We start from the raw sequence: 25169 nt of genomic DNA, 5'->3' as shown, positions 1-25169 counted from the left end.
TGAATTAGCTTGTTTATCTTTATTTATGAGACATTTTATCGAATCGGTCGTTTAGAAGCTATCGAATCAATCAGTAAATCAACTAAACCCAGGTAGCACTGAGGTTCGTAAGTATTTTGAAGTATGATCGGCATATTGATAAATTCCTGTATACATATTTTTTGGCCCCATTTTATTTTCTGCAGTATTCGCCTTTATCTCCGTTGGATGAATTTTTAACTGGCAAATTCAAAGAATACAGTATAATTTCTTTTAAAAAAAGTGTTCTTTGGCGAATTTAAGGCGGGAAAATATGTTTGCAAGATTGAATGGGGAAAATAAGCGGGGTGAAAATAACTGTATACAGTAGGAAAAATATGGAAATAATTAACAGTATTCAAGCTCAAAAGTCCATAAAACAATACAAAATAGAGGCAGAGCAAACAAGGACCTCCAAAACATCGCAGGTGGGATGAGGTGCCTTGGAGGAGTGAGCCAATTGGTCACATGCGCCGTTTGTCATGACCACGAAAGGACCTCACAAATATTGTCCATCTGAAACCCAAGCACCTTTTCAATATATTACTGCTTAAATCACGATAAGAATGTTGCAATCATCATTTTGTTATCATTTTTCTAGATTTAGTTTTTAGTTTATTTGTCATTCATGATCATAACCACTTATACACCACTAATACACTCATATATAAGAAGAGATGATCTACATGTACTTTTTGAGGAGAAAATATCGTAAAACTGTCATAAAATTAAAAAGAAAAATTGCTGAAGCGTGAATAAAACACTTAAAATTAAATATTTATGATTAAGCTTATTATGACTCATTTTAGAAGTGTTTATGTATGGATAAGCAGATGGATTACACGAAAAAAAATAATAATTTGATTAAAAAACATAGAAAAATTGAATATATATAACTCATTATTGATAACGAAAGGAATTAAATTCAGGATTACTTCCTGTCAACAAAAGAGAAAGGAATACGTGAACATTAAAACCTTGTATCGAATTCACAGCTCATTTCACAGGTTTAGAATTTACAGCATGGTATCAATTATTGCAAGAATGATAAGCGGCTTATTGTAAGTAGTAAAGACATACGCAAGATAACCATAATATAAAACGTAGAGTAAATCACATTCCAAGGGTACAATTTTAATGGCAGTCATTCGTTATCAATATCACTTTAAAAAGATAAAACTGCACTTCAAATTTTGAATAATTATCAAGTGACAATCGAAACTTTATATAATATATTGCGTCTGCAAAGCTTTTTAATGTTACAAATATACAGGCAGAAACTTATGCACTAGTATTATGATGCGGAAAATTAATGTGGTCATCATCCTTTTCTTTGGTGTTTTAAAAATTCTCTTTATTCTGTCATCTGAAATGATGATAACAAGGGATACCTCGTTTGACAATTTTTTACCCTTGCATACAATGTATTACATTGCCACTTTTGATGGAATAAGCCGCCTTGGATGCACTTTAAAATGTTTGACTAAGAAGTCCGAGTGTCTAGCATTACTATACAATGGGCAACTGCAGTTTTGTAGGCTTATGAAGGCTCAGCTTACCAATAGAATGGTAGACTTTGGTCATATTTCTTTTGGTTGGGAATTCTGGTCTCAAAATGATAGTGAGTTTCAGTAATAAAGAGTCTTTATAACCGTGTGTATATTTTATGAAGTTTCTATAGAATTGTAGACTTTGTTTATATTTCTAGTGGTTGGGAATTCTGGTTTTGAAATGACAGTGAGTTTTTGAAATTTCATTTTTCATTTTTGAAAACTCATTTTTAAAAAAACTGTGGGTGTGTTTAATGACGTTTCTATTGATTAAAAAACATCTTCAAATTAAGAAATTACTAAATGCAAGAAAAAAATATTTCTTATGACTACATACACTGTATATGACGCAAATAAGTTTTCAAATATATGATAAATGATTTTTCATTCAAATATTGGTATCAAAAGTGCCTGTACTCTGTAAAAAAAAAACCGAAAATGCAAAACTTTTCAGAAGCTAATATGAAGGAAAAATTTTTTAAAAAAAATCTGTTATAAAAATAAAATAATGATTGATTGAATGTATGGTGTTTAACGTCCCTATAAAATTCTTCACTCATCTGGAGACGCCACCAGTTGCCGGTGGAGGGCTACCCATTTTGTCCTAAACTATATTCGACACTCCGGGTCACTGAGCAGTGACCTTTGTTCTTTTTGTTTACCAGCACCTATTTAAAAAGGCGAAAAAGGACATATACTTATATATACATATGAACATACATGCCCCCCCCCCCGTGATAAAGTTTGATTCCAAAACATGAATAAAGTGTAAATTTTAATACTGTTTCTGCTTTTTAGTTTGTCCTCTTAATTGGTTTCCCTTCGAAAATCATTGCTATTTCTTCAACAAGAACACTGTAAGCTGGATGGATGCAAAGGTAAAATGTTTATGAATTTAAGATTTTAATTCTATTTTCCATTCCTATATCTTTTTTAATGTTTACTTTATCTACAATTTACCAAAACCATAATAACAGTAATATTAATGATATTTAACAATCGAATTTAATTAACAATCTAAGATAGATCGATTGTAATAATCTTCTGACTATTGCATTTTGAAAAGGTTTAAAGAAAAAAAAAACGCCCTCTCATATTTGAAAAAAAAATATCTGGAAGACTAGTGCGCTTTCTTAGTGCCCCTTAAATAATATTTACCACAGAAAGGTCACTAAATCAGAAAATTACTTGTATTATATTGAGATAAAAAATGGATTTAATTTAATTTTCATTTAAGATTCAATGTGAAATGGATGGGACTCGTCTTTTGGAAGTAGACAATCACATTGAGAATACATGGACAATGGAAACGTTTCTTCCTCCTTGGAATGCAGGTAAGGCTTTTCGATAACTACAATTTATCAATAAGTCAAATGCTGACTAACGTTTTTTTCATACTGATTGTTGAGCCATTGTATACTAGTACTTTCTGAATTGACGACGGATCTTCCCGTTATTTCCTGATCATGACAAGGAGCACACGGTGGGTGTGACCGTCGTCAGAGGGATGCAAACTTCTCCATGGTAACTGATCCTACCTCTAATATTTTTAATGCACGTTTTTGCTATTCTCCTAATTTGTATTGTTAAATGACCTCTTGAGCTTGAATACTTTTCGTTATCTCAATATCTTTCAGCAATTTAAAACAATAGGCATTTATAAAACACTTAGAAAAAGGCAATGAAATATGCATAATTTAAGGTACATTGTGTCAGTTGGTATGTTTGTTATCGGTATAAAAATCAATTTACAATATATCATTTTCTATATTCAATCCGATCAAGGTAGAATTTTGTCTACATTGAGTTCGGAATCACAATAGTTTTAAGCCATTTTAAGCCACATCAATAATATTTAATTTTCAAACTAATTTGGTTCATATAAATCTCCAAAAACGCCTAAATGAGAGCAATTTATTCTAAATTAACCTTTAAGGGTTTTGGCATATATAAGCGGGGATCACGAACATTAAACGTGCTCAAAAATCCATAAAACAATACAAAATAAGAGAAGAAAAAACACAGATCCCCCAAAAAAAACATCAGAGGTGGGATAAGATACCATGGAGGAATAAGCATCACCTGCCAACTAGTCACACCCGCCGTGTGCTCCTTGTAATAATCATAAAAAAACGGGGAAAAAATCCGTTGACAACTCAGTGTGTAAATGATGGCCTAATTATCAGTATGAAAAAAGCCAGTCAGCATTTGACTTAAACATACATTGCATCTGCGGACAAGGTCTTTGTATGGACCATAGTACCTACGAAAAGGTTATTTTAAACAAGAGTGTTGACATCAATACTTCATTAATTTGTTTGTCAATAACATTCCCAATATAACCATTTTTTGTACATATTGCACTAAAAAGTTTAAATATTCTTTGAGTTAGAAAGGTTAAAGGATCTTTACATTGCAAACAAATCAGTCGTAGCCCGAGAATGAAGTTTTTTTGAAGTTTAATAGGCAAAGTTAAGTTTGTAAGTAGACATTAAGAGTATTTAAGCTCAAGTTTACTTTAGGAAAACAAATGGATTGCAGTGCGCTCGAATACCTCAAAAACACCATAATATGAAGTAATATTTCAAATATGTATTTTCCAATAAAACGCCGAAAGCCGGGGGACCAAGATTCTTTGAATTTACTTGTGTTTGTTTTACTTATAGATGAGTGTTCTCCTTTCGACAAATGTTGTACCTGCTGGATTGGAGGATCAGATAGACATATAGAGGGGGTTTTCACCTGGAATGACCTCACCAATATAACCTATAAAAACTGGTTCCCTGGCCAGCCTGATGGCGTTTTGCAGGGAGATTGTGTCAGTTTCTGTCGGGATGGGTACTGGGACGATAACACGTGTACCAATGAAAAAGCATTCATCTGCGAAACTGTCTAAAATGTTAAAGAAAACCTATACTGTCAAATCACATATTTTCGTTGGGTCAAATTTTCGAGGTGTGGGAGAAAGATATTGGTTTGTGCAGATTTTATTTCGAGGTAAGAGAAGTGTTGAGTAAAAATTCATTTGAAATTTACAACTCGATGTGGTGATGAAAAAAAGAAACCGAACATTAAACCAGCACGAAAACTATTGATTTCACAGCATCCGTATTATGAACGATTAGATGAATTTGAATCTGAATTTAGTGTTGTATCTTTTCCTACAACTTATCATAAACATTTGTGTTTAGAATGATTTTAAGTATTAATGATCAGCACAACACTAAGATTTATACCTTGTTTGAGAATTTCACTTCCAATTATAATAAAAGAATGTCAAGATTTTTTTTTCTATTTTGAGAAGTGTTAAGAATCCTCTCAACATAGAACTAAAACGTTATGATTCTATTGTTTCTGTAGGTGGAGTGATCTGCCCTTAGATATATTTTCCAATAAATAGAAAGATATAGTATATGGCTCAAATCGAATCAATGCAAGTATTCTCAACATTCAAAAAAACCAAGATCAATTAAATGAATATTTTATTTATATGTATTCTACATCGAAGTAAATAACAGTAATTTGTATTCAAGACAAATTACTGTTATTTACTTCGATGTAGAATACATATAAATAAAATATTCATTTAATTACTGTTTTGTGTTTGAATACTTTCCCTAGGAGTGAATACGGCGTGTCATACATTGTCCTAAATGTAAACAAAAAATTAACTTACGTAGAGAGTCCTTGAGACTACAAATTTCGGCTTGTGTTTGATTCACAAATATCCTTGCGTTTTCAGGACCTTTTTTTTTTTTTTTTTTTTTTTTTTTACAAAAAATAGAAAATGACACGTTGTGTTCAAGGGCGCCGAATGTGGTTGCCACCTCGCACATCATTCTAAAATGAAGTGAATTTACTGTTTTAAAGCATTTTTTTGCTTAATTAATAAAATTAAACAAAATTAAGAAATTACAGGTTTCAAATGTAATTATAATTCTATATGACTGATTTTTCAAACAATTTTGCAATTGATAGATAGGTTGACGTCTTTACAGTGTCTTTTTGACGAAAAGATAGCTGAAGATCTTAAAGAAAAGGGTTATAAAAATGTTATTAAAGAAAAAGTAATAAACATACGCTCTTGAAATAAAAAAAATAAGAATTTGAGAATATTCATTATTTTTTTTTATATTTTTTCATATATATGTAAATCTTTTGTACCCATCATATTAAGCAGTACTCTTAAACAAATAGGAAAATTCGTTAATTTTTGGCATTTTGAGATGCCCCCTATGGAAACAAGACTGCAGAATTTTGCATTTCCTATAATGTGCAATATAGTATTATTCATCAAATATTATATATAGTTTGAACTACACGTCTTTTTCAGTATTTTTATCATTAGCTTTACGGTGCTAAAATTGGCATTTTCCTATATAATCCTATAGTAAATGTAGCTATATTTTGAGACAGTTTCTTTAAATACAGTGGATTTCCCCCAAACTTGTCTTGTACACTGAAGTTAATGTAAGTTAAATATGATATAAAAACGAAGATTTCTCTGCACCGTGTTATTGGTTGATGAATTTAAAGAACGGAACTGAAGACTGATTTTTTTTAACTTATTTTTTCTGCCTTAAGAAGTTTTATAAGAAGTAGAATTCAAATATTGGGTATGTTTTTAAAAAAAGGTATGAAATCAGTAAAAAAGAAAAAAAAACCCATCATGGTTCTTTTCCCAAATTCATCTCAAATAAGAAAAATGGTTATTTGTGATTTAAATATGAAATTTTACTTTGATTGTTTTTCTTTTGTTTCAGATTTTCATATTATTTCAGTAAGAAAAACAATTATCGTTTACATTTACTTGACTTAAATAATAATTATTCAGTATATATCGAAAAGATTGGACAACAGGTTTAAAGCCTATATAGTGGCTGCAACGGTATTGTTGACAAACCAATCTTGTAGAATCGTTCGTGTATCGTGCATGATCGTTCGTGTAACGTGCGAGATCGTGTGTGTATCATACTCAATCGTTTGCGGTTTTAATCGTGCAAGATCGTGCGCTTAGAATCGTGTAAATTTCGTTTTGTAATTTTTGTTATCGGAATGTTATTTGTAAAATAAGCAAGTAAGCATTTCTCTTCTTTTAATTTATCTATTTAAAAGCAAATAAAATGAATGAAGCGCAATTTACATAATTGAACGCAGAATGAACTAATTATTGCTTGTCAACAAGCAATATTAATAGTAAGTCGTACAATATTAAGTTATCGTCAAATAGCGCGATCAATATTGTGATAAAGCGTGCTTAGATCTTTAACTTTTTTTTTTACATCTGATTTTCACTCTTGTTTACTGCTAATTGTGGTAAAGATATCTTTAAGATCAATACATCAAAAATAAATATTTTTTACAGCAACATAAACATTTCTCAATTCTTATATGAATATTTAGTCGACGAATATACATGCACATGACATGATTTTAGGGTTTTTGATTATCTGTGTTTATCTCTGGAGCTTACTTTTAATTAATTTTTAAATTTCTGCAAATAAAAAAAATTAAATAATTGGCAAGTTCATTTTTAGAGAAACATTGAATCAATGGAAGTAGACGGATATATTTTGTAACTGAAGTCATTCCATACTGCCATATTTTTTTTTCAATCGTATCCCCCTTTCTGCATATCATGAGATCCAATTCAATCAAAATATACGGCCCACATACATGTACATCTTCTGATAGAACGAAAACATTTGTTTTCTTAGGTCGGAGAATTACCTAAATAATTAGGCCTATTTATAATCTAAAGTATTACGTCTTACATGTATTTAGTTACAGAAATATCCATTTCCGGGTTTTTTCAAAGTCTATGAAATAATATTGCTAATTCTTTGAAATCTTAAATTAGTATTTAGCCGTATTTCGTTTTGAAAATATCGATTCCTAAATATTTTGAACTCTTTTGAGTGAAGAATCGTGCTTTTGCGTTAGCAATCGTGTAAGATCGTGTAACGTGTAGAATCGTGTGGGTGAAGGAGCGTTCGTGTAACAGGTTTAATCGTGCGTTAATTGTGCGGGATCGGTCGTGTAGCCACTGTAGATACCCTAATTAAAAAGACATGAAATGCTAACAATGAGTTCTGCCTTGTACACTAAATCTTTGTTTAGGTATACATCTTTGTTCATGTATAAAATTCAATCAGATTTCGTATTTTGGCATATCTTTATACTTACAATTATGATTTTAAAAAAGAAAAAAAAATACTTTCATACCCCTAAAAAAACACATTATGGGAACAATTACCTTAAAAAATGTAAGATAGTTTTGTCATACATTTTGTTATTAGACGGTTACGTTGCATTCGAGTAAATTGCGTTTACTTATTAATCAACGCAATTGTTTACTATACAGCTATTCATCTTATAATCAAAAAGACTTGATTTTGAATATGTCCGAAAAAATTTCATATTTTGATTTTTAATGCAATCCCTTCATCAACAAAGGAGCTATCAAATGTAGAAGATCACTATATTTTGATTCTGGTTTTATTTGAAAATTGAACTTTCTAAACGTGCTGCATCTGAATGTTGCATAAGACAAATAGAAAAAAGGGCGTCTGAAAGCAGGTGTAACATAGTCTACAATTGCAAGAGGTTTTAATGTTACAAATGTACGTAAAGCACAATATCTAGCCTATAAAACATAGACCATTAATTTTACTTATACCATCGTCTATTTTTACATCAAATACATTTTGTTATCTACTCTGCTCTGTTTTTTGCCAAAAATGATATCAACAAATATTTGAATTGAAAAGAGCATTTATTACAAATGCCAATGAAATATACAGCAGTATTGTTTGATATTAAATATATGTTACACCTGTCACAATGAAAAATTAAAAACAACCAAAAAACATGGGCACTTGTCTCTAAGCTGTTGCTTTGGACAAGTTTGTGGCATGTTTTTTAATCAAGTTCCATCTTTTTTGCCATTTTTAGTCATGTGTGTTTTTATTGTGTACATACTTATAGAGTTCTATATGCATTGTTTTTCTATATTAATTAGGGCAAATCTAAGATATGCATTTCAATTTTTATTGTATGTACCTTTTTGGTTGTTTTTAATTTTTCATTGTGACAGGTGTAACATATATTTAATATCAAACAATACTGCTGTATATTTCATTGGCATTTGTAATAAATGCTCTTTTCAATTCAAATATTTGTTGATATCATTTTTGGCAAAAAACAGAGCAGAGTAGATTCTGGCAGAAAAACTGAAAAATTGGTATTTGATGTAAAAATAGACGACAATTGTATTTATGTGAAGCATAAAGTAATTTATACCATCTCTATTGTAAAATTTTTATTTTCTATATTCCGGATTTTGTTATGCCTCCAGTTAAGATTTTCGTCTTACAAAATCCTTTATCTCGGATCACGTGATCATTGTTTACTGTAATTTTAAAAGGGAGGAGATTTTGACCCTCCTCCTCCTCCCCTTCATCCACCTGGAATTTTACATGCAATACCCAAAGTTTTCAAAAATATGGCAGGCCAGGTGTGACATTAGCAGCACAGCATCCCTTCAGAATATTTCGTAAATTTCATGAGTGTAACTCATTGACGTCATATACATAAGCTATATCTTAACATCTATCTCATTATTCTATACTATTTTCAGTTGAATATGTAAAGTATAATTGCAAGAGGATTATTCATGCCATTGTTTTGACAACATAACACCATATAAATATCGACTTCAAAGATACAGTATCATCATCACTGAAAAACATTTTGGTTTATCTACTAGTCCAGAATGTTTCTTGGAAGCCTTTTTATAAGTTTAAGAGTGATAAGGCTTCGAAATGAACGTAAGACAGAGCACTGCCCCAGGACGTTTAAACAATTTTTGGTGGTAGTCTTAGTAAAGAGTATTGCATAAAAGTAAGACTAATTAGGTTCATATTCAAAGGGCTTTGATGGGAAAAGATACTCAAGCTATGCTCTACCTGCATATGCCTTTTCAATTTTGCAGCCTCCTGGAACCGTATTGTAATCGAACAATTCAAAGCCACATATGAGCCGTTTGAAAATCACATTCTTGCAAAGCAACAGCAACCTGTTTCAACCAAAGTCATCTAAATCGCCAAATTCAAATTCAACTGAGCAGTACTTGACAAAGTGGATTGGCATGTTAAGTCAAAAGGCAATCACACCCACAGACTCTGCAACAGCTTACTAAAGCTTTACACTTGGAGTGGGAGGGTAATCCTATACAGTTTTTATAACAATGCTTTCTATTTCTACTTCCATTAGATGCCAATTTCGCTTAGATTTGTGTCGAAAGGGGGCATACCAGATATTCATCTTTAATGACCTTGAACTCTCAATGATTTTAAAATACTTAAATAATAATACCATTAAAAAAAGTATTACTATTATTACACACATGAGGAGTACTAGTATGTAAGCAAATTTCCAGAATTTAAAAAAAATCATTCACATCGTGAGTTTATTGGCTAAATTGATTGAATATTTAAATATATATATCTAAGAAAAAAAGTCAATTTCATCGCGCGTATGTTGCAGGATAACCTACGGTGTCATAAACTGTTGTTTGAAAGATAAGAATCTGAGGCGTTCGTTGAGGAAATTATATTTCAAACAATATTTCACGACATCGGGGGTTATCCTGCATCATTCATGACAACAAGGAGTTCATTAATATCTATTCCTATCCATATCTCGATAATGATTGTCCAATTAACACCTAAGAGTAAATGTGTTTGTTGACCTGCCTATGGAATGCAGTGGATGTGAGCTTTCGCCGCATAAAAAAAGCCTTTTATTTATCATAGATTTGTTTATATCAAACATATATATTTTTTATGAATGTACAATAAGAAAAATTAGTTTTCTATTTCATTGCTTTAGCACTAATATTATGGAGTTTAAATATGGTGTAGGGTGGTTCGTGGAACAGCCCCGCTTACTGGTTGATATAAAAACCTACATGCATCAGGTACTCTAAGCAATTTACATAGTGTTTCGACTGCAAAAGACGACACATTGATGAGTCTAATTAAGATTTTTTTTTTATTTTAGAGACAAATATTTATATCAACTGTATAGGTTTGGTTCTTTTTTCTGACCTCATAATTTTTTATGGCGCTCGTGATTTATTAAAGAATGATATCCGCGACATATCTTTGATCTCGGCAATAATCGTGGTAGAAATACATATATAAAATGAAGATTAAATCCGAGCCTCTAATGGTTCTCTAGACATGAAACATTTTATTTTTTTTTCTAATTACATTTCAACATAATCAGTCATCGAACGTTTCCTTGAATATCAGAGGGATAAAGTTTGAATTATATCATTTTCGTGAAATAAAAGAAATGTGCATGAAAATTGAATGAAAGTATCCGTATTAAAATACGTCAGAAGAATTGCTTCATGATTAATACCCAGTTTGATCTTCAAGCTGAATATAAATTTGAATATTTTAAATAACTTCTTCTAAGATTTTGTATAATAAGGTATTAGGAAAATTCCTTTGAAATAGTCGTATTGCAAAATCCGTAGCATTTCTTGTGGCTAATCAATGATCACGGTTATCATTAAGGGAAAAAGCCAAGGGTGATTATGGATGGAGTGTTTACAAGTAGCAAAAAGCAGCACGGTTGCTTTAAATGATCATTCATTTAGCTTTTTATAATATATGCATTTTCTTGTGAATTTAATGACGATGATTTGGATACTTGGTATAATATTAAAACTTTCTCTCAGCGTTTTTACAATTGACTTCCCTCTTGCTCATTCCCATGAGGGAAAAATGACCAGGGATTTTTCGTTTGACGATCTTTTACCAATAAATTCGCAGTTTTATATTGGGACGTTCGAAGATATCAGCCGTTCCGGATGCGTGATGCAATGTATAATGCATTCATCTCTATGTATATCTCTGCTTTTCAATGATGGCCTTAATTCTTGCAAACTTTTGAATTGTCATCTAAATGAAAGTCTGGTTGACACGAATCAGGTCTTTGGCGGATGGGAATTTTGGATTCTAAACAAAGGTTTGTCTATTTACTTTATTTACTTTTGTTTTCCAAAATTCATTTCAACAAAGAATATTGCTTTTTAAGTAAAAAAACAATTGATGGAAATTTAAGCAATATTTAGATTAAAATATTTTTTGTTTAACTTTAATTCAATTTGATGATATATCGACGATTTCTCTGATACTAGTTTACTGAATATTTTTACAGTCTCACTACAATTTTGTTTACATATAGACTTGTTATTTATGATGTTAAAGCCATGGTTGTTGATCGTAAGAGGTCAACTTTTCATTGCAAAACCGTAAACAAGAAAGCTAAGCCTAAGAAATATTTTTACACTATTTGTACATTTTGACAAGTGTTGAACCTGAAATTTAGTATCGTATGGCTACCTTATGGCTGCTAGTTACATTTAATATACAGATTGGTGAATATATTTTGCTGGTTAACTCAATTGTGTTAAGAACATTTTTCTAAAATAAAGACTTTTATTTCAATTGTAAGAATTGGAAAGGTTCGCAGTGTATGTGTCGAAGCCGTTTCTGATTCATTGATCCTTTGCCTCTGCGATATGTCTTAATAAGACCTATGTATTTTCTCCAAATGAATCTACATGCAAAGAATAGGTGGTTGCACATAATTACATGTACAGATTTACAAAAATAGTGCTTAAGATTATGCCTTTTCATGTGTTGTACTACTCACTAAAAAAGGCAATGGTTGTAAGTATTTCGCAGCATATCTTACATAGATATGTAATTTTTTTCAGCTTTTGTTTTTAAAATTTTGATCGCTAAAAATATAATTATATTTTCGAAACCACTCATTCTCTTTTTGTATTCTGTTTTAGGCTTAACTCTGGAAGACGAAATGGGGCCCTTAGGTACGTTTGTAAATACGAAGCTTAAGTCGACAAGATCATAGGCTTCATTGATCTCTCTTCGATGGTTCATATCTTTCATTTAAAAGTAAACTTGAAAGTATTTTGTGCGAGTTTTTGCTTTATGTAAAATAATTGAATTCAAGTTCATATTAATTGTCTTTAGGATTAACAATTTATTTTTCAGATTGCCTAGATGGATGGTTTCGATATGAAAACCATTGTTATTATGTTAATACAACAGCCGTAACTTGGAACGAAGCCAAGGTAAACAGTTAAATTTATTATTTATATCATGATTAAAACTATATGAAAAACAAAGAGTTTATGTACATTGTTCTTGGAAATAAAGAGACTGGATAATAGAGATTAAGAGGATGAATAGAGAGGTCTTAAAAGAGTAAGTGTCGATCTCCATATTAACACTCAAGTTTATTTTAGGCCTTTGCTCCTTCACTTGCCGAAATTTACATTTAATTATAATGGCCAAGAAACTAACGAATGTCATTTTAAAAGAGTTGTCACAGAGAGAAAAGGATATGAAGAAATAGATTGAATTTCATACCTAGAAATTCAAATGCGGCTTAGAGTGAAGAGTTTTACCCCTCAAAGATTATTTTAATTTTAATTTTGAAAAAGATTTTTAGAAATTCCGATAGGCAAGAATGTATACATTTACGTTAAAAAGAATAGAAAATTAGTTATTTAAGACGGAATAACTTATTTTAGTTTCAGTGTGAAATTAATGGAGCACGTCTTATTGAGATTGAGTCTGACAGTGAAAACACATGGGTCATGGAAACCTTTCTACCACCCTGGACTAATGGTAAGAGTATAATTCCTTAATTAAGTCGTACATATTCCTCAAGAGATATTTTTTTTTCAAATCATGCTTTTGTTAGTTTATAAAAGATAAATGTAAGGAAAATTCTCTGATGGAAAAATAATATAAGTAAACAAGGCATACAACATGAACCCTGGAAATTTCAGAGATTGGATCAGAAGAAATAAGCATTCCTTTTAAAATGTATCACGGCTATAAACCATATGTTCTATTAAAGTTGACAAAGTATTACACAGAGAAATTTAGAATAAAAGCAAAGCCTAAAACTTCGTGGGTATGTTAAGGCAGCACATGGATCAGAATTCGGCGAATTAACACTTTTTTATTACATGTAACACTAATAAATCGGAACAGTCATGAATAAAACTTTTACTATAATTATGCATTCTATAGACGTCAATGAGACATCTAGGGCCTTTACTACAAGAGGCACTACACCACTTCATAACCACGTGACGTCTATAATTAGAAAAAAATGCCTTAATGAAAAAGTGACAAATTCAACACTACCCCGGGGATAATTAATTTCAATTTGTAGTCATAGTTATGTAAAAACATCTCTGTACCATGAAAAGTGCTGCTAGAATCCTACTGTCCTATCACAAAAATAATTATTCAACACTTTCGGAGGAAACCTTCCCCAAATTTTTACATTTTGTTCATAACATCGAAAAAAATGCACCAATTCCCGTAAACCATACGATTCTAGCAGCACTTTCCAAAAACAATAGAATAAGAACTTTAGATATAGAAACAAAAATTAAGTTTCAAAGTATGCGGCGTAGTTTGAACTTTTGCATCTTTTTTGTTACGAACGACAGAGGAAAGGCTGATCGGCAAGTAAACACCCTTTCTGCTTTTATTTTACGAAGAAACTGTAGAGTTATATTGGCATACCTTATTCAATGGCTTTATTCCCACATGAATCATACATGATATTCATTCTAAATGCTTTTAAACTCCGATTTCTTGTGTTTGTTTACATGAATTCTAGTTACGTTTCATTTTCACTCTGCTACTGCACGATCAACAGTTATGACGTCATGGGTTTGGTATCCAACCCATGTGATAAATACAGAGGCCCAGAAAGGACAAAATTCCGTTTATATTATGCCTCTGCATATTTTGATCCAATTTACGACCTCAAATCAATCTTTGATATCGATTTTAAGAAATTGTTATCTCTAAAACTTCACGTCACATAACTCATATTATATAGGCAAGTAGAATTTTTGGTTGTAACCTTAACATACCTGCGTTTTTGTTAAAGAAAAAAAAAACAAACAACTTAATCATAGGTTATATTTGCTAATAATTTATGTGAAGAACACGAACAGTATTCAAGGTTAAAACCCATTAAACATTATTTAACCCCTTACATGGCCTATACGCATTTCTACGCTTCAGACTTAAAAAACAAGTATAGTGTGAAAAAACATTCATAACTTTGTTAATACTGGAAATATCAGAATAAATCTTGCACCATTGGAAAGAGAAAATAAATACGGTAAAATAATATACAGAAAATATTTTTATCGGTAGTACCAGTTTTTTGCTAGCTTGAGTAAAACTTTGCGCACTAATTGAGCGATTTTGCCATTATCGAAATCAATGCTGGGGTAGCACGTTATATGTAAAAATGCTAAATTTTGGTGTGTTTACATCCCAACCCTACCCAATCCCCCCAAAATAATTTAAATTAGTGTGTAAAAAAAATGTACAACATGTTCATAATTTTCAACACAACAATAAAATAGTTTTTGATATATTTAACTGAGTGAAAAAACTAGACTGAAATTTATTATTTAATAAATGGAAATTCCAGTATGACTATGGTGTATTTCGTTGCCATGGCAACTGAAATGAAATTTTTATAATCATTTTTAGAAACAACATAATACTTGCTTTCGGAATATATGCATTGGTATATACAAAAATTACAAGAAATACCCCAAAAAATGCATTGAGATTTTAATATCAATTTATCTAGAAATGCTTAAAATCTTTGCCATGGAAGGGGATAAAAGGATCGGAGCAAACATGAACCTCTTAAATATCAGAAATGGAATCAGGTGCCCCGGAGGAGTGAGTATTCCCTGTTGACCTGTCACAACCGTCGTGAGCTCCGTGCCACACTCAGGATATAACGGAAACAAATCTGTGAATAAGTCAGTTTTTGAATAACGGTCTAACATCCTTATGAAATTCGTCAGCATTTATATAATTTAATGATAGATTGTATTTATTGAGAAGGGCATACATTGTAACGAACACAAAATTATTGCTGATATGTTAAAGTCGTCACGTTTATCATAAAGCGCTATTGTGAGATTACCATTAATTCATTATATTAAAATAGCGTTCATGAAATACTGACTTAAACAACTTATCAACTTCTTTGTCAGAAGCTTGCCTCAAATTTAATTACTTAGTATATAGGAAGATAGTCAGATTATATATTTGATCCTGGGAATTGAATAGAAACTATAACAATATATGCAGATCATATTGAAATATTGCTATAAAAATTGAAGATAATAAAACGTAAGAATTTTGTTTTCTATCTTGTTAGATGTTTTTTCTCTATAGTGGCTGCAACGTTGTTGTTGACAAACCAATCGTGTAGAATCGTTCGTGTATCGTGCGTGATCGTTCGTGTAACGTGCGAGATCGTGCGTGTATCAGACTCAATCGTTTGCCGTTTTAATTGTGCGCTATCGTGCGTTTAGAAACGTGTAAATTTCGTTTCGTTTTTTTCGGAATGTTATTTGTTAAAGAAGCATTTCGCATGTCTTTTTTAATATATATATTAATCCAAATAAAATGAATGAAGCGCAAATTACATAATTAAATGCAGAACGAACTCATTATCGCTCGTAAACCAGCAATGTTGTAAGTCGTACAATATTATGTTCTCGTCAAATAGCTCGACCAATGATATTTTGATAAACCATCCTTAGTTGTTTAACGTTTTTTTTCTCTGTGATTTTCATTCTTTTTTACTGTTTATTGTTGTTAAGATATTTTTTAAATTCATCAAAAATAAATTCTTTAACAAATAAAAAACAGCATTTCTCAATGCTTACATGAATATTTAGTCGGCGAATAATTATACATGCACACGACATGATTTTCAGGGTATTGTTTATCAGTTTTTATCTGTAGCTTACTTTTAATTATTTTTTTTTTTTTTTTTTCTGCAAATAAAAAAATATTGAATAAATGGGAAGCTCATTTTTAGAGATTCACAAACATTGAATCAGTTGAAACATATGGATATAACTCGTAATTTAATTCATTCCATCCTGCCATTTGGTTTACAATCGTATATCTCCCGTTCTGCATATTATGAAATCCAATTCAATTAAATTTTACGGTCCATGTGCATCTGCTATAACAACAACAACCAAAAAAAAAAGCGTTTCTTAGGTCGGATAATTACCAATATTAATATAATGATTTATGTTCTAAAATACGAAATAAGTTTTACATGTTTTTTTCTCAAAGTCTACGAAATATCATTAATAATTCTTTGAAATTTATAATCAGTATTAAGCCGTTTTTCGTTTTGAAAATACCGATTCCTATATATTTTGAACTATTTTGAGTGAAGAATCGTGCGTTTGCGTTAGCAATCGTGAAAGATCGTGTAACGTGTAGAATCGAGAACGTGAAGGATCGTTCGTGTAACAGGTTTAATCGTGTGTTAATCGTGCGTTAATCTTGCGGAATCCTTCGTGTAACGTGATCGTTCGTGTAAGTTGTCAACAATAACGTTGCAGCCACTGTATCTGTTCATGTGCATAATTATGTGCTCTATATGTCATTGATTTTTAAGATCCATTTCATTTATGATTTGCAACATGTCTCAACATATTCAATGAATTGAAATTAATTTAACATGCAATCGAATGCCATGTTTTTTTTCTAAGGCTGAATATAAAACATTCCTAAATTAGATTTTTCTGATATATAAAGTCAGGATAAAAATATATTAGGTGTGGAAATTTCCTCAAAATTCAACTTTGAAATCAACACTATGTGATATTGATAAAATTGCTTGAATTTGACAACTTCATAAAAAAATTAATTAGAACAATTTAAGGTTATTCACCGCACTGACAAAAAAAAAACAGATGTATAAAAACAACATCATCAAAAGACTTGGAAAATTAATTAAATCAGGTTAAAATAATACCTTGCAGTTTTCAAATCATAAGATACCCATGTGGAAGCGACCCAGTAGTACTCGAAAATCACGATTGATTTACATGTTAAATGCATCAAATTTTGAACAACGTTCAAAATAATTTGAACAGACGCTAGAGGAAGTTTTATTCGGTATACGGGAGTTTTGCTTGAAAATAGGAGTGTCTGGATAGGAGTATTTGAAAATATTTAGGTATAAGAATACCCCTTTTTCCAAAAAGGTCTTGTTTAATGTAGAAAAAATGAGAGAGGAACTTTAGCTAAAGCATATTTGGAAACACATATTCAATTTAAGATATCCAATAAAACATTACAAAACTAAAAAACGTACAATAAGGCATCTTTTTTATTAAAAGAGTTATGAATCTTATGATAGAAAACAGGCTTATAAATAAATGCCAGAGACAGACAATTTTGCCTCATTACAAACGTATTTAGTTATATCTAGATCTGTTAAGGTTAACATACATGTATAATTTAAAGTCATGAGGAATAAAAACCAGTTCGTCGTTGGTGTCAATTCCTTGTTAGCGTGTTTGTTATGAGGCTCAGCATGTTTAAATGTTTAGTAAAATCTGACGTCGATGTTTTTATTAGAGTTTGGGTTCCATTTGAGCATTTTTAATCTTTATAGCTGAGTGTTCTAAATGGTGGGATTGCTGCGATTGTTGGATAGGTGCTACAGACATCGATACTGAAGGAGTGTTCACATGGAATCATGTGACCAACATCACATATTCGAATTGGTACATAGATCAGCCAGATAATCTACAGATGGGGCATTGTGTCGTCATGTGTCGAAATGGATTCTGGGATGATTTAGATTGTGCACGAATGCATCCATTTATTTGCGAGAAACTCTAAATTGACATAATTATTTAGATTTTTAGATTGGGCAATTTTAAGGAAATTTAAAATAAATAAAATATGAAGAAACTCCACGAACTTTTGGATCAACCCTCCTAAAGTAATAATGGTCTAGATTTAAGTCTTTGTATAAGTATAAAGCATTCAGGATGTGATGCAATTGAATATACACAGTGACTGTACAATAAATCAGCCTTTTCATTTGATATCATAAGATGTAATTTCTTTTTTGATATCATAAGATAGAACCTTCCATTTAAGGACTCAGGCAGAGGTAGCAAAGATTGTGGAACCTTCCTTAGAGTGTTTCAAGCGAACCTATTGATATAAATGAGTTGAGAAAGAAAAAACCTCATATTTCATCAAAACCGTTCTTTTAGACTCCTTTCACAGAGATATTAGAAAAGATTAGAAATACATTACAGTACCGACCAGACACAACCTAACACCAGAGCGAACCCGAAGCGGACCCCGGGTTCGCTTCCCGGGTTCGCTCGGGGTCCGCCTTCGGGCTCGCTTTCAGAAATTTTGGGACCGCTCTGGGTCTGCTTTGGGTGCGCTCCCGGTTCGCTCCGCGTTCGCTCGGGGTCAGCTCTGGGTCCGCTAGAGCGAACCCGGTGTTCGCTTTCTGGGACCGCTTTACGCACTGATGCGTGAAGCGGAACCCCGCTTTAATCTCGCCGCCACTAAGCCCCGCCCCTTGTATATTCCGATACAGTATTGGGTTTGTTGATCGATCATTGTTGTTTATGCGGCGATCGATACATGTACACTGTACATGTAAACAGTGACATTATGGAGAGCACTGATAAATTTTCCAAAATTCAACTGTACATACGACGTATAATTGATTTCCTTGATTTCTCCAATCTCGGAATTTCGATCCCGAGAAATTATTAAACAACGGATTTTTAGGCATTTATTTTTCTTTAGTTTTAACGTGAAAACAAAACAGAAGAGGAAGAAAATGGTGATGAATTAAATTAAATGTTACGAATGGTGTACAAGTGAAACTGAAGTTAGTATCTAAACAAAATACCTTTCAAATTCATGCGTTATATACTTTAAAATTATATTTCTTATTCCTTAAGTTTTGCAAAATCGTAGTTTAAATCTTTGCCAAACACGTGCATTATGATATCGCATTTATAAATTAAATTAACCTTTTTTACACGTGATATATTTAGATTTCATTCATAAAAGTTACACATAAAAAGTTCGTAATAAATATTTACAGGACATTTGAAAAAAATTAAAAAATTATATCGGATCTTTTTCACGCTCAGAATTATGGAGCGATTATGATTTAATCAGAATGAAAAAAATAAAAATAAAATGACAAATAATAATTGTTCTCCCGGTCCGCTAAGAATAAAATAATATATCCCCCCTTTTTCACACACACACACATTAATAAAATTAAAAATTATCTGAAAAAATACTTCTAAATATCTGATTATAAATAAATACAGGAAACATCAAGACCAAGAGAGAGAGAGAGAGAGAGAGAGAGAGAGAGAGAGAGAGAGAGAGAGAGAGAGAGAGAGAGAGAGAGATCTTAACTGTATCAACTTTCATCATTAGACTAGATTTAAATAATAAAGCCTGCTGACTTTTTCCTAAGTTTCTATAAGTCGTCCTCCAAATCCCGTATTCGTATTGTTTTCTATAAGCCTGCTGCAATATTTTTTTTTTTCAAAAATATACAGGAAGACGTACATATACAAGTATTTTTTTTTCATGCGCAATTAAAAGAACAATAATTTTGATGTGAATTTAAAAAAATTTAAAGGAACCCGTAAATTGAGAAAATGGAAATAAGATTATTGAATAATGGGCACGTAAATATTATTGTATTGTTAGTATCTTGAGATGATGAAATTTTACAATAATTGTCAAAGACCAACTATTTTTCTTCTCTCCTCTTTTTGTCAGTAAAAATTGTAATGCAAATTATTTATTTCCTTTTTTACGCCTTGTATTTACACAATTTATTTACCCAGGGGGTTTAAATACTGGTATAAAGAACTAAAAAAAATAAATACGTAAATATTCATGTATCATTCTACGTGGAAAATTAAAATATATAATTTATAAATTGCTTTAATATAAACAGAAAATGAATATATAAATATAAAATACTACCAGGAGAATTAAAATAAATAAATATAGAATAATATTTTAATGATCATATTAGATTTACGCTGTAACTTATTTACACGTTTTGCTTGTATGTACAATGTTTGGATTTATGTTGAATTATATTAACACGTTCGATCTTTTATCCCAATCGACAGATCAATATGTTATTTGATTGGTTGACGCGCTGATTGGTTAATCGCTTATGCTGATTGACAGCTCTATGAAGAAATACCGAACGCGCGTTCGCTCTCTGGGACTGCTACTGAATTTGGGGTTCGCTCTCTGGGTCCGCTTCGGGTTCGCTCGGGGTCCGCAATGGGTTCGCTCCGGGTTCGCTCGGGGTCAGCCCTAGCGGACCCCGAGCGAACCCGAAGCGCGCAGCTAGGATAAGGCTGCCCGTAAAATATCAAACTGTTCAAACTGTAGTAACTTCTATGAACTACCTAGATATGACGTCATAATAGAATATGACGTCAAGTCACTGCATACTTGAGCTGACATGACGGGGAAAGTGTCATAATTATTACACGGCAAGTAGATTTATTCTGGGGATTTGTGTTTAATTCAAGAGTAAGGTTGTTTTAAGCTTGTGTGTGCTACAATGTTTAACATTTGATATTTAAATATCTCTATTCCTTTTGCTTGTCCCATATGCATATATTCAAGCAATAGCAAAACATTTTGTTTGAAACGCTCCCCTTACACTTCCGTAGACAAGGTTATATTGGACTAGCACAAGTGAAAGACAAAGATAAATCGAAGATATTCTGGGTGAATCTAAAAGATAAGTATGTCATCTAACTAAATTTTTCTGGGGGATCGTATGTAGTTTATCTGTTTTTGTATAAATTGCGATTAAGAGTGGAAAATACCCCTTCTTACGTTGGTAATTTTAATTTATCGTATAATATTTTCTTAAGAAGAAAATTTTAAACCTGCCCCCAGCACTTTTTAGGTACCATGGATCACGATGAATTGATCTATGAAACAAACTTTGCAAAATAATTGTGTTATGCACTTGTGCCGATGCGATTTTTGTGCAACATTTAAGAATATCAAAAATGTCCGTCACAGTCATCTGACATCACAGAGATGATTTATTATAATACCTGATTAAACTGTTATATCAAGTTGACTGCAATTTCAAACAAGGATAACATATTGAAATTAAAATCTAGCTCAAAATAAAATGTATATTTTTTAGACATTTTAAGCCTTCGGACAGCCTTATCATAACTGCGCGGACCCACAGAGCGAACCCGGGGTCCGCTCCGGGTTCGCTTTCTGTTAGGTTGTGTCCGGTTGGTACTGTATATATATGGACAGTTGCACCATAAACAGAAGCTTAAAATCATTGAAATAAGTTATTTAAGGGGAGACAGGGCACATAACTTTGATTCCCAATTGTGGCCGCGCCCTACCCCCGGGGACTCATGATTTGAACAATGTAGAATTAATACTACCCCAAGATGCTTCCACATAAGTTTCAGGTTTTCTGGCCCAATGGTTCTTGAGAAGATTACTTTTAAAGTTTTTCCCCTATATATTTCTATGTTAAACTTTGATACACTATTGTGGCCCCGCCCTTCCCCCGGGGGTCATGATTTGAATAATTTAGAATCTACACTACCCCGGAATGCTTCCACATAAGTTTCAGCTTTTTTGGCCCAGTGGTTCTTGAGAAGATTTTTTAATGACCCCAACCTATTTTTGTCTTTTCTTGATTATGCCCCCTTGTGAAAGGACTAGGCCCTTCATTTTAACAATAAAAACTTTCCTTTACCCAAGGATGCTTTGTACTAAGTTTACTTACAATTGACCCAGTGGTTCTTGAGAATAAGTCGTAAATGTGAAAAGTACACAGACGGACGGACAGCTAGACGGACGGACGACGGACAAAATGTGATTAGAAAAGCTTACTTGAACCTTCGGCTCAGGTGAGCTAAAAATATTCATATTTGCCATTCTCGTCTGATTTCTACATTGTTTGTTGTCAATTTTTTTTTAAATATAAGAAGACCAAAAATTGTGATATAGGCCATTCAAAATATTACCAATAAGGGTTATATAAGTAATATGACCCTGTGGTATCTTGTCCAAATGCATGGTAAGGTACCCTAATTTGTGTAAGGAATCTTGTTAAAGGACCTATTCTTCAATGACAGTTTCTTTAGATCAATTACATATTTTTAGGAATGTTTCGTCTGACCTTATGCCATATCATGCATGATCACAGGAAAAGAAATTTCAGGTCAAAATAAAAAAATTCTTGTAACATAACACTGCTGTTATCATGACAACTTAATATTCAGACCCTTGAGTGGATCGGGAAGTTCTGGTAGCTCGGGATCATCCAGCGGAGACAGTGGCTCAATTGTTGGAAAGAAACGAAGGTTCAATTATATGAACGCCCAGGCAGGTATTGTCGTTTACGTGGAAAATGGGGGACATTGGCTACTTCTCAAGGGGTCGAATTATGATGATACACCCGACACATTTATTACAGATGCTGCTCTTATGAATTCAAGGTATATTTTCCAGAGATAAGAATTTTTAATAATGCAATTTGGGTGAATTAGAAATATGACCAAACACTCATTTATCAACCTGTTCTATAAAAGACAATGAAAATTTTGTCTAACCATATGGATGTCTTTAGAAAGTGTCTAACTATATGTCAAATATCTCGTAGATATCTCAATTAACAGAAAAAAAATATGCTTAAAAATGATGCTATTATTGTCAGATGTGACATTTTGAAATTACATGTGCAATATTTTGTGTATATCTGTGAAATAAACTAGTGGCACCGTGAGTATTGAGCTCACTTATGTACTCCCGCCTCCCATACATGTAAGATAATAATGGCAAAATCCATGTTTTGCTGTCGGATACCCGATCAAAAAGTGAAATTAAAGGTACACAATGGTATTATTCAATAAAAATCTGTCGTAAGTAGAGTTCCTGATAAGAGATCGGCACCCTTACATGTAGTATTATAAAAAGAATGGCAATGTCCATGTTTTGCTATTGGAATTCAAAGAAAGTGTCGATTAAAATGTGAAATAAGAGCTTCACAATGACACCATGTAGCAAGGTCTTTGAAAATCTCATTAATTGTCATTCAGTGGTAATGGATAAGTTGCGGATAAGCGATTGATGCATGTATAAAAAAAGCGTAACAGACAGACAGACGAACAGACAGACGAATGAACTGACGTACAGGCGGAGGGACTTCCCAATCACTATAGACCCTGGAAGTTTTCAAGCGTGTAGTATAATTTGAATGTTTTATGTTGAAAATAAAGACTTTCCTGATAATTTTTTTTTAGCTTTTAATGCTGAACGTTGTACATGTAACCTTTATTAATTGTATGTTCATATGAAATACTGTCAAGTGTTAAAAATTAGATGTTTTACTCCCAAGCATGTAATCAATTCATGATATTCTGATTTTTATTTTTCTCACTATTCTTTACCATCAAACAAATTAATAACTTCTGAGAAAAGTACTAGCAAATTGACTGCTTAAGAGATCTGTAAAACACTTATATATACAACATATCAAGGTAGTTAAAATTCGTTTTTGGCCTTGTGGAATCTTCATTAATATGCTTTAGAATTGTGCATTTATTTATGATATGTTCACATGGAAAAATATATCTTTCATTAAAATATGTCCCACAATCCCGAAAGATTTAAATACTGTAGAATAATCATTGTTCGTTGGGGGGATGTTTGTGAATTTCTTGTGTCACATTACCCTCGAATTTACATCCCCATGCATGTACGCTTATTTTGTTAGCATATTGATTCATTAAAGCATCATAATTACGAGTTACCCACGAAATTACGTCCCCCCAAATATTAAAAAAAAAATCGCTTATCAATAAAAATTGACCCCACGAATTAAAATAATTCCACAATATCTCGTCAAAGGTTAAAAAGTGCGAGGGCGTATTATCTTATTTGTTTTTTTTTTATTTTTAGATTGAGCCAGATTCGTTTCTGATCATTGATTATAATGTACATTTCTTACAGTTGGATTTGCCTCGAAGGCCATCCAGTCAGAAACTGTCATTATACTGTGAACAATTTCATAGTGAATGCCCTTATAAGGGAACCCGACTACCTGATTGGAGCTAACTGTCAGACAGCAGCTAACAGAATGTGGGTGCTGGTAGAGAGTTGTATATAGTATATCAAAAAAAAGTCAACATGGCAGAGTTATTTTTTTTTAAATTTGAACGTGTTTATATTATCATAATGAAGTACTGTTTGAATAAAGTCGGCACATGTTTTTTTTTCTTTCTTGTTCATTTTTAAAAAAAATATTATTCGAATGATATCCTAAAAAAATACAGTAGTAAACTATAGGTTTCTATAGTTCACTGTCGTTTTCTATATTTAACTATTGTTAATTATAGTAAATTATTGTGATATGTTAGACTATGAAATCTTGATTTACTAAAGTGAAAACTTTGACACTTTGATACAAAAGTGAGCTCGAGAGCTATGAACACTCATTTACTCTGGTAGAAACTTTAATTAACTGTAGTCATAAGTTTTAAAAACTTTGATTTACTATAGTGATAACTTTGACACTAAAATGCATGCTGACTTTAAAAACTTT

At 31.9% G+C, this 25169-nt stretch overlaps 1 protein-coding gene across 1 annotated transcript; it reads left to right on the top strand.

Annotated features, from left to right (window-relative positions):
* The first annotated feature begins 2817 nt into the window (after nt 1-2817).
* Nucleotides 2818-24803, top strand: LOC134239726 (macrophage mannose receptor 1-like). Its single transcript, XM_062721880.1, has 9 exons — nt 2818-2902; nt 4235-4426; nt 12445-12477; nt 12662-12741; nt 13204-13300; nt 18162-18353; nt 18637-18697; nt 22849-23064; nt 24578-24803. The coding sequence occupies exons 1-9, from the start codon at nt 2818-2820 to the stop codon at nt 24732-24734; spliced, it is 1113 nt and encodes a 370-aa protein (XP_062577864.1). The 3' UTR covers nt 24735-24803.
* The last annotated feature ends 366 nt before the right edge of the window (nt 24804-25169 follow it).

The sequence above is a fragment of the Saccostrea cucullata genome, unplaced genomic scaffold (genome assembly GCF_032062105.1).
Source record: "Saccostrea cucullata isolate Sc308-1 unplaced genomic scaffold, CSIRO_AGI_Scuc_v1 ctg1066, whole genome shotgun sequence".
NCBI classification, from domain to species: domain Eukaryota; kingdom Metazoa; phylum Mollusca; class Bivalvia; order Ostreida; family Ostreidae; genus Saccostrea; species Saccostrea cuccullata.
This window is presented reverse-complemented; position numbering and strand designations above follow the sequence as displayed.